A 10410-nucleotide genomic window follows, 5' to 3' on the forward strand; every position below is an offset into this window, starting at 1 on the left:
CCCTCCATTTTACCCTCATCTGGTGCTCCCTCCCTCCATTTTACCCTCATCTGGTGCTCCCTCCCTCCATTTTACCCTCATCTGGTGCTCCCTCCATTTTACCCTCAGCTGGTGCTCCCTCTCTCCATTTTACCCTCAGCTGGTGCTCCCTCTCTCCATTTTACCCTCATCTGATGCTCCCTCTCTCCATTTTACCCTCATCTGATGCTCCCTCTCTCCATTTTACCCTCATCTGGTGCTCCCTCTCTCCATTTTACCCTCATCTGGTGCTCCCTCTCTCCATTTTACCCTCATCTGGTGCTCCCTCTCTCCATTTTACCCTCAGCTGGTGCTCCCTCTCTCCATTTTACCCTCAGCTGGTGCTCCCTCTCTCCATTTTACCCTCTGACCTCAGAAGGATCTTTGGAATCCGGCACTTAAGATATCTAAAAGGAAGTCTGTAAACTATCATGTGGGTATCATAAAGCTGGTTGTGATTGTGTAATTGTTCTTCTGTGAAATAGTTACATTCTGCATAACCTAAGATGGGATTTTAAAGCAAAGCCCAAAGTCACATATCCCCCCCCCCATTGTGTGCATGATGCACATGTTCATGTGTGTATGAAGAGTGTCTGTAGGCACCAGAGGGTGGTGCCAGGTGCCTTCCTCTGCCATTCTACACCTTGGTTCTGAGAGTCTCTGAACCCGAGCTTGCCATTCCGGGTGCACTGACTGGCCAGTGAGCTCCTGGGATCTGCTTGTCTCTGTGCTCTCTCGGTGCCGGTTTGTTACAAACATACATTGCCACGCCTGGTAGTAATTCTAACAGTAACAATCCCATCTGGTTGCCTGCAAGTACACGGTGTTTTGCTTCTGATATCAAATGTGTGTGTGAAAGTTGCGTTGATCTCCAGATTAAATATCCAACTGGAGTCAATGAAGAAAAGCACAGATGAATTCTTTACTAACAATTTTTTCTCGACTTGGTTTGTACGGGACTCACTAACGACAGCCTCCTCTTTTTGCCAACATGAGCTAAGCATCACTACTAAAAATTCACTTCCTAATGCATTACTGTAGACGGCAAGTCCAGAGTATTGCGCCGCTCATATGCTCCTTCCTTGTCTTTTCAGATTGCTGGCCTCAGCTTTATTCTGGGCAATCAGGATCACTGGCACATCCTACTTGGCCTGTCTGCTGTGCCAGCTCTTCTGCAGTGTCTGCTACTGCTCTTCTGTCCAGAAAGCCCCAGATACCTTTATATAAAGTTGGAAGAGGAAGTCAGGGCAAAGAAAAGTAAGTCTGTAGTAGGGAATTACCTCGTTCTGTTATTGCAGGATTATCAGCTAGTACAAATAGTGTGTGTGACGGGGTGCTCATAAAATTAACATGGTGCCTTGTTATTACTTAGAAGACTACAAAGACCTTAGCTATGGCTACTATATTGTATTTTTATTTAGAAGTGACTGGTGAGCTATGTATTCCCCCACACCAGTAGCTCACATGTAGCCTACCAGATTTAACCAGAGGTTTACAAATAACCCTTCTTAGAATTGTGGGAAGAGCCTCTCTCTGCTTCTCTGTCTCTGTCTGTCTGTCTGTCTGTCTGTCTGTCTGTCTGTCTCTCTCTCTCTCTCTCTCTCTCATCAGATATTGTTTTTCTTTTCTTTCTTTAACCAAAGAAGAGAATTTAATGCAACAACAACAACAACAATCTCCAGTACCTGTGCTGTTAGGTCAAAAAAAGGGAGGGCATGTAGAACTATAGTGCCTTCAAGACCAGAATAAAAATACTTACTTCTGTTCCATCTGGGTTGTTTCAACCTGTTTTGGGGAAACAGGCTTGAAGAGACTAAGAGGAACTGAGGATGTCACCAAAGATATTAATGAGATGAAGAAAGAAAAGGAAGAGGCATCGACTGAGCAGAAGGTCTCTGTGATCCAGCTCTTCACGGATCCCAATTACCGACAGCCCATCCTCGTGGCGCTGATGCTGCACATGGCCCAGCAGTTCTCAGGAATCAATGGGGTAAGCTTAAGAACGCCTACCACTAAGGAGCAAAGGGAGCTGAGACAAAGTCAGAGGTTCAGGTTTAAGTTGCTAAAACACATTTGTAAATACTGACGTCAAGTGTTACTATATGTTTGATCATTAATTTCCCTTGCTTTGTTTCAATGGCTTGCTAAATTTAGCTCAATATTTTAAAAGTCAACAATAGCACATTCGGTCCAATAAGAAGGAGGGAGGCATTGTGGCTCAGTTGGTTATTACTTAGAAGACTACAAAGACCTTAGCTATGGCTACTGTATTGTGTTTTTACTGAGAAGCGACTGGTGAGCTGTGTATTTCCCCACACCAGGAGCTCAGATGTGGCCTGTTTGATAGTCAAACAGTGCTCGCTGCTGCAAACAAGAGGGTTTGAATTCAGAGTCCCAGTATCCACACACAAAGCAGAGGTTAGCTACAGCTGTATATAAAATCCCAGAATTTAATGGAGGGAGATGAGCGTGATAGTCTAGCCAACTGATGAGCTTCAGATTTGAAAGGCTCTACCTCAAAAAATAAGGTAAAGAACCACTGAGGAAGGCACTCAACACCGACCACTTACTTCCATACAAATATGCCTGCACACTCAAAAGCACACATGCGTAAACACAAACAAGTTCACATGCAACACAAGAATACACTTATTCTCACAAGTGTATGAGAATAAAGCAAAAGCTGCAATGAAGGAAAGAGGAAATGTAATGAGGAAAGAACACTAGTTACGTCACTTCCGACTTCCAACCTATATTACAAGGTTCTTAGAATATAAAATCTCAGATTTCTAGTAACCTACAAAAAAAGGAGTATATGGTTCCATTTGGACAGTATACATCAGATAGGTAGGTAGACAGATGATAGTCAAACATGATACATAGATGATAGATAGATGATGATGACGATAGTTAAGATAGATAGATGGATAGAAGATAGATGCAATATCAACCAGAACTGTTATATACATGAGTATATAAAAACTTTATTTTTTTATGTTTTATATCTTTTTTTCAGCATCTATATCAAAGCTGAATTTATAACAGACACCAAGACTCAATAATTCTAATTCTAGGTGAAAATTCTCACATACTCCACCAAAATTACTGTTAAGAGTTTTTGCCTGCCAGGAATGGTGGTACATGCCTTTAATCCCAGCACTTGGGGGGGGGGGGAAGGCAGGCAGTTCTCCATGAGTTCAAGTCTAGCCTGGTCTACATAGTAAGTTCCAGGACAGCCAGGGCTACATAGAGACCTTGTCTCAAAAAGTCAAACAAACAAACAAAAAGTATATGCCCAGCAGTACTATTTATAATGAACAGTGTCCAAACGCACAGGACAGCAAGGATTCACCTGGAGATGATGTTTAGCAGAAGGAGCCAGAACAAGACAATATGTAGGATACATTTCCATTACATCAAGTACAGGACTTGGCAAAGTTCATCCATCCTGGCAGATATTACAAAAGTGATTCTCAGGAAATGAACAAAGAGACAGAGGGGCTCAGCAGAGTTGTCAAAGAGTTATTCCTTAACCTGAGTTCTCTCTACATGGGTGTAATCAGTTTTTAACATGATTTAGCTGTTCACTTAAGTGTACCGTTATTGGCACGTTATACTTTAACAAAAGGTTAAGAAATTAAACAAAAAAAAGGAAATGAACTGATGGAGTCTTCAGGCTAAGCCAAGAACTTTTAAGAAACCAGGAGCTTTAAACACTGGTGAAAAAATTGTCTGAGGAAAGGGTAGGGTCAGTCTTAGGAGATTCTAGGGGCCGTGATTCCAAACACTAAAAATAAGCAGTAATATGGCTCACTTCCAGGACTTGAGTGGGAGGCTCCCTGCCTAAGACTGGCCTGTTCTTATTTTGCAGATATTTTACTATTCAACCAGCATTTTTCAGACAGCTGGCATCAGCCAGCCTGTGTATGCAACCATTGGTGTTGGTGCCATCAACATGATCTTCACTGCTGTCTCTGTAAGTCACTGGCTCCGCGAGCACTCTGCACGTTCCTTTGCCCGGGAGTGGAGGTGGGATGGTGGCTTATGTCAAACAGTGATCACCAACTTTGTCCACGTGCACTGTGCGTGTACGTGATGTAAGAGATGCCTGAGATAAGTGAAGAGTGGGAATGGCCTGTGCACACCCCAGCCACTGCTGGTGGTGAGTCACTGGCTCTCCATTGTGCAGGGTGCCAGTCACTTACTCATTTGGTGAATTAATAACTCACTGGCAAAACTTTCTCTCTGTAGGAGACTCTGGGTTCTTGTCCTTCTCTATTTAAACACCTCGGCTTGCGCACAGACTGCTATTATAACAACATAGGGCACATTCCCTAGCCTTTTTCTGCCTGGTGGAGATATCTCATTCTGGCATCCTGGGCGGAAACATTTAAAAAGCTTAATAGATAACTAAACGAGTAAACGGAATTAAACAAACGGCAAATTCCTATGATGTTCGCTCATTGGGCAGAACTTCCAGGCAGTTCACAAGTCCCTGGTGATACATACAAAGATGTGAAGTCTGGATAGAAATGATATAAAATATGAATTATCATTGTTTTCCCAATTCTAACCGAAGAAAGAAGTTACTTTCTTAAAGCCTATGAGTAGTTTGATATTTTGACATAATAAAAAAAAAGTACAAAGATTTCTCAACTAATGAAATTCACTCAAAATTAGACTAACTTGGCTTATTTTTATCTTTGAATAAAACATGTTCAAAATACTTTTGAGTTTTCATGTTGGCCATATTACTGCACTCTGTTTCTTTTGGTCACTTGCTTTTTTCTCTGTATATGGACTAACATTTACTTTGGGGTGGTCAATAAATTACAGCCTGGCTCCCCAGATCCTATTAAATAGTGCCAGATCTCAGAGAGCAGAGAAACACAAACAAATCACAATGTTGCAGCTCTACACTTCGACTTTAGAAACAGGGCCTGCCCAAGTCAAAGGCTGCTTCAATCAATAATGGCCCTTGCTGGGACACAATCCAAGAGACTCTTTGTCCTTATTGTCTCCTGGAAATTATATATATGACATTATTATTAAAATAAAATGCTTATAATAGCATTTTCTACATAAAGCATCAAGTGGTTAATATTGGGTAACCCAAATTCTGAGGAAAAAAACCACAGGAAAAAAATGTGTAGAATTTTATTTCTTCCCCCTGTACTCAGCCTCATTTGAATGGAGGAGCAGTTTAATTGGTAATTATTATAAATTGTAGTTATAATCAGCATCTTAACTGTTTTGAATATGGAATTTTTTGAGCTCATCTTTTTCTTTTACAAAGACTTAAAGCAGATGACACGCACACACAAATCAGTTCATTAGCACAATTAGAGAAAGCACTGAAGGTTTTTTCACTTAGGTTTTCTAAATAGTGGCAGTCTATTTAGGGTGAGAGGACAGCACAGGAACTCAGACCAGAAGCAAGTGACAGGAACTCATGTGGAATCACAGGGATCAGGGAGCCTGTAAGGGCCTGATGTAGGTCCTCTACATATATTATGCCTGAGTGGCTTGGTGTTTTGAAAGACACTAACAGTGGGGATTGGAATACCCCTGACTCTCTTGCCTATGTGTGGGGCCCTTTTCCCCCTACGGGGTTGCCTTGTCAAGTCTTGATGTGATGGCATGTACCTGGTCATATTGTAGCTTGTTATGTCGTGTCTGGTTGATGTTTCTGGGAGGCTTGCTCTTTTCTGAGGGGAGGTCAAGGGGGTGGATGTGAGGAGAGAGGGAAGGGTAAGGTGGGGTGGGGAGTCTGAGAGGAGCAGACAGAGGGGGAACTACAGTCGGGATATAAAATATGAAGAATAAAAAAAACTAAAGGGGCTGGAAAGATGGTTGAGCACTGGCTGCTCTTCCAGAGGACCCAGGTTCAATTCCCAGCACCTACACAGTAGCACACAACTGTCTGTAACTATAGTTCCAGGGGATCTGACACCCTCTCACCAATGCACATGAAAATAAAATAGAGTAATATTTTTAAAATGTATAGAAGGGCTAGAGAGGTGGCTCAGTGGCTAAAAGCACTGAGTGCTCTTTCAGAGGACCTGAGTTCAATTCCCAGCACCCACATGGCAGCTCACAGCCTCTTTACCTCCAGTTCCAGGGCACCTGATGCCCTCTTCATAGATCTGCACAGACTGCAGGAATATGGTACACAGACACACATGTACATACATCACCACACACAGAAATTGAAATAGCATTTTTAAAGAAATATATAGGAACCCTTTTCTTGCTTACTTCTCATTAATTAAATGAAGGCTCCTGTTTGTCCTTTCTAGAGTGATCTGAAACCCTGGCAGGCAATGTTCCTCTGAGATGAGAAAGGTTTTTACTGGAGGTGAAGGCAAACGTGCCACAGATGCCTGCAGACACAGAGCTCAGTATGCTGTGGTGTTGGTTTGCTGTGGACTTACTTAGATTGATGAGCATAGCCAGTTTATTCACCGAGATATGTGTCTGTGTGTGTCCAGCACTGACAGAATTCCATGGGTCAGACTCTAGTCAACAAATATTGATCTTGGTTAATAGCAAATCTCACCCATTGATGCAATGGTTCATAATTCAATGCCAGGTTCCCTTGGGACGAAGAAGCACTCTAATGTCGTGCTGTGATGTCGTCTGTTTTCAAATACACAGTTCACTCCCACAACCTGCACATATCAGCACAGCAGGAAAACACGGGGCTCACTACTTATATACAGTGATCAAATTCTAAATGTCACTAGGCAAGTAGTCCTCATTTGACTTCCTTAAGTACTGAGGAGTTGGGTAAGAATGCCTGACACCTGAATAGCCAAACTGTCTTTGATATCTGTGGCACAGGAACTCTTGCAATGATTAAAATCAGCAGCTGAGGAACCAGGTTGGGTTTTAGCACAACAGTGCTTTTCCTTACTTCTGTGATGTTGAGGATTGAATCCAGGGCCTCATGTATGTGAGGCAAGGACGTGAGCTACCACCTCGGCCCGGATGAGTCATTCACAACCTCACTGTAGAGATGATCTTAGGAGGCAACAGAATACAGAGCCTCTCACTACTATAGCCAAAGGGATGACCCCAGAGTGTGGGGAACACCCAAGTCTATGTCAAGTCTGAACTTCTCAAATCAATATGGTCAAATTAAGCCAATGTTTAATTTCCATTGTGTCTGAGACTAGCACCGCCATCACCCACAAGCATCACGTCTCGCCTCAGTTGTGCATCTGTAAAATGGGGTCACAGCGCTGCCTTGCCCCTCTACATGCATTGTGACAAGCTCCTTGGTGGATGTTGCTTGGCTCGGGATGCTGATATCATGTTCTGTGAACCTTCCTAGGTGCTGCTTGTGGAGAAGGCAGGGCGGCGGACCCTCTTCCTAACCGGGATGATTGGCATGTTTTTCTGCGCCATCTTCATGTCGGTGGGACTTGTGCTACTGGTGAGTTTGGTACCTGGACTGGTATTTTAAATCATAAGCAGACATCTCTGGCCTCCAGGTTAAAGAGCTCTGTGTGATAACAAGCGCTTGCCACTGGCTTATGAAATAAAGGAAGAGGAGACATGTAAAGGAAAGGGAAACTATGTTCTTGGAATTACAGAGTAGGGAACCAGCATGCCGTTATCCATCACTGCGTGGTCAGGGCACAGGCTCCATGTGAACCTGCTGGTATAACCATGGGCTGGGACCTGAACCTCCCTCTCAGCCCTGTGTTGTCATCCAGCTTCAGAGCGAGTCACAAACCTTGTCTGGTCATCTTGATAGGAGGATTTTAGGGTTCTGGATCTTCTTGCTTGTCAAAGGGAAAGAGTGACCATGGAACAAAACCCAAAAGACCCTAAAGCAAGAGATTGGCTGGGCAGAACCTCCTAATACAGAAAAACCAAAATGCCCTAAAATAAAGGATTGGCCAGGCAGAACCTCTTAATACTGAAGCAAGATTTGGGTTGGACTGTTGTCTCAAACCAGAGTCATTTAACTTGAGGAAAAAACGAACACAGGAGAAGAACTGCGCCCACCTCTGAACTTGGCGTGAAAGAACACGGAAGTTGCTAACCTCTGCCTGTCTCACTTAAGATTTTCTCTTTGTCTTCAGGATAAGTTCGCCTGGATGAGTTACGTGAGCATGACTGCCATCTTCCTCTTCGTCAGTTTCTTTGAGATTGGGCCAGGTCCAATCCCTTGGTTCATGGTTGCTGAATTTTTCAGCCAAGGACCCCGTCCCATGGCTCTGGCACTGGCTGCCTTCAGCAACTGGGTCTGCAATTTTGTCATCGCCCTCTGCTTCCAGTACATTGCGGTAAGCGCACACACTGTGCGAGCCCACGAGGACAGGGCCAGTCACGCGGCTGCTGACCCCTCTGTTTGCTCTCTTGCAGGACTTCCTCGGGCCTTACGTGTTCTTCCTCTTCGCTGGGGTGGTCCTGGTCTTCACTCTGTTTACATTCTTTAAAGTTCCAGAAACCAAAGGAAAGTCTTTTGAGGAAATCGCCGCAGAATTCCGGAAGAAGAGTGGTTCGGCCCCACCACGCAAAGCTGCTGTACAAATGGAATTCCTGGCATCTTCAGAGAGTGTATGAGGATGACCTGCCTAAAACCGAGGAACAGCACAGAAGGGAAACACGTGCTCCCTCTTAAACTCCTGGGTGTACGACTACACCCAGGAGTATCTTACACCCAGGAGTATCTCCTTTATTCACTTGGAAGAATTTGTACAGACTCCGATTAGAAACATCAACATATTATTACCAAAGAAAGTATTTTTTTTTTTAACTTAGAGAATCTATTTTTGATGGTAAAACTCTTCAGTAAAGAGGCTACTTTGCTACTCTACAGGGAAGTGTGTTATAACCTTCCTAGCCCTGTTCTACTGAAATTGAAGAGCTTTCAACATATCGCTGCTTTTTCAAGCACGTGACTAAGAGATCTGCAGCTACAACTGCCATCTAGATAAATATAATTACACCGGAATGTTCTTAGACCCAGATCTGACGCTAAAGGACATACGGCTGGTGTCAGCAAGGCTCACATTCAAACTGACTTTTCTGTTACCCTTCCTCGGCTTCTCTCTCATGGATTAGACTTTGGGTTTTGCTTAAAACTATTTTCTGCATTTTTATATAGAATTCCTGAGTATATTAAACTGCATTTGTAATGAGAAACTTTTTTTTATAGCTACCAAAAGCTTCCTACAGTGAGAGAAAACATTTTAGTTTCTTTGATGTATTTTGCAAGGTTAAACACTTGAGTTGTTCCTAGCTGTAGAGCTTAGATTATCAGTTAATATTAGCGTCCAAGGCATGTTAGTTTCTCGCCACTTCAGTCTTTGTGTTGTACTTATACTTGGTTTTTTAAATTGCCCATGGCACACACTTAAACCATTAGGGGTCAGGCATTTTGCATATTGCCTCCAAAATCTAATAAACTGGATCAATCACAGGGAAATCTGGAATAAAGAGTTGTTCTATTTGTTAAATTTTTTTTTTAATTCTGATATTTCAAAAGAAGTTGACCTCTCAGGCCTAAGCCTGCTCTTTAATTTCTCTGGAAACACCAAGTGGGTTCCCTGACATGTCACAGTGACCCCTTTCACCTGGTTCTCTTTATCTTTAGTATGCACAGGTCCTACGGTTATCTTTAGTATGCACAGGTCCTATTGAACCTCTTGTTAGCACTGATCTGTGCAGGCAGATGACAGTACTGTCCCAAATTACAGTTAAGGACACACAGGTCTGCTGCTTATCAGGCAACTAAAAGGTCTCCAAGCATTTTCCTTACAAAGTAGAGCAGAAGATCAATTATTCATGCATGCATGGATNGATGGATGGAAGGATGGATGGATGGATGAGTGGATGGATGGATGGAAGGATGGATGAAAGGATGGACAGAAGACAGATAGATGTATATTGAAGAAAAAAATGTTTAATCTTGTCATTTGGAGTATAAGTCAGGGTGTCATGCATCCTAGGCTGGGCTCTTGAACTCCTACACTGACCTCCCAAGGCCCAGGGCTGGCATGTGCCACCAAACCCACCCAGTGAAAAATACCTATTCAAAAACAGTACTCCTGAAACGTGGAGCCCCTCACTCAGCACCTCCCTCCTTTCTGTCTCTTCCTTCTTTCCTCCTCCATACCTCTTACTCTGCCCCATCTCTGTTTATTTAAGAAAGAATTTCTATAGTCTTCCGTGATCTGGACCTACAATGAAGTCAAGGTTGGCCTCACACTTGCCATCCTCCTGCCTCTGCCTCTGAGGTGTGGAGGCACAGACACATGCCACCGTGCTTGACCCTTTCTAGTGCTTTTTTGGCTTTTTCTTGGTCAAACTTGTTCATATATATACATTTAGTTTAAACCAGCATGAAATTACTTATATATGTGTATATATATTTAC

General features: G+C 43.1%; 1 protein-coding gene across 1 annotated transcript in view; it reads left to right on the top strand.

The window, feature by feature from the left end:
- The window catches only part of Slc2a2 (solute carrier family 2 member 2), a 29669-nt gene extending 20209 nt beyond the window's left edge, over positions 1-9460 (top strand). The window contains exons 6-11 of the mRNA XM_021196507.2: positions 1113-1275; positions 1821-2008; positions 3890-3994; positions 7355-7456; positions 8112-8315; positions 8395-9460. Of these exons, the coding sequence (XP_021052166.1) occupies positions 1113-1275; positions 1821-2008; positions 3890-3994; positions 7355-7456; positions 8112-8315; positions 8395-8595 (963 nt within the window). The 3' untranslated portion in view covers positions 8596-9460. The remainder of the gene's footprint in view (positions 1-1112; positions 1276-1820; positions 2009-3889; positions 3995-7354; positions 7457-8111; positions 8316-8394) is intronic.
- The last annotated feature ends 950 nt before the right edge of the window (positions 9461-10410 follow it).

Source organism: Mus pahari, chromosome 4 (assembly GCF_900095145.1).
Source record: "Mus pahari chromosome 4, PAHARI_EIJ_v1.1, whole genome shotgun sequence".
Classification (NCBI taxonomy): domain Eukaryota; kingdom Metazoa; phylum Chordata; class Mammalia; order Rodentia; family Muridae; genus Mus; species Mus pahari.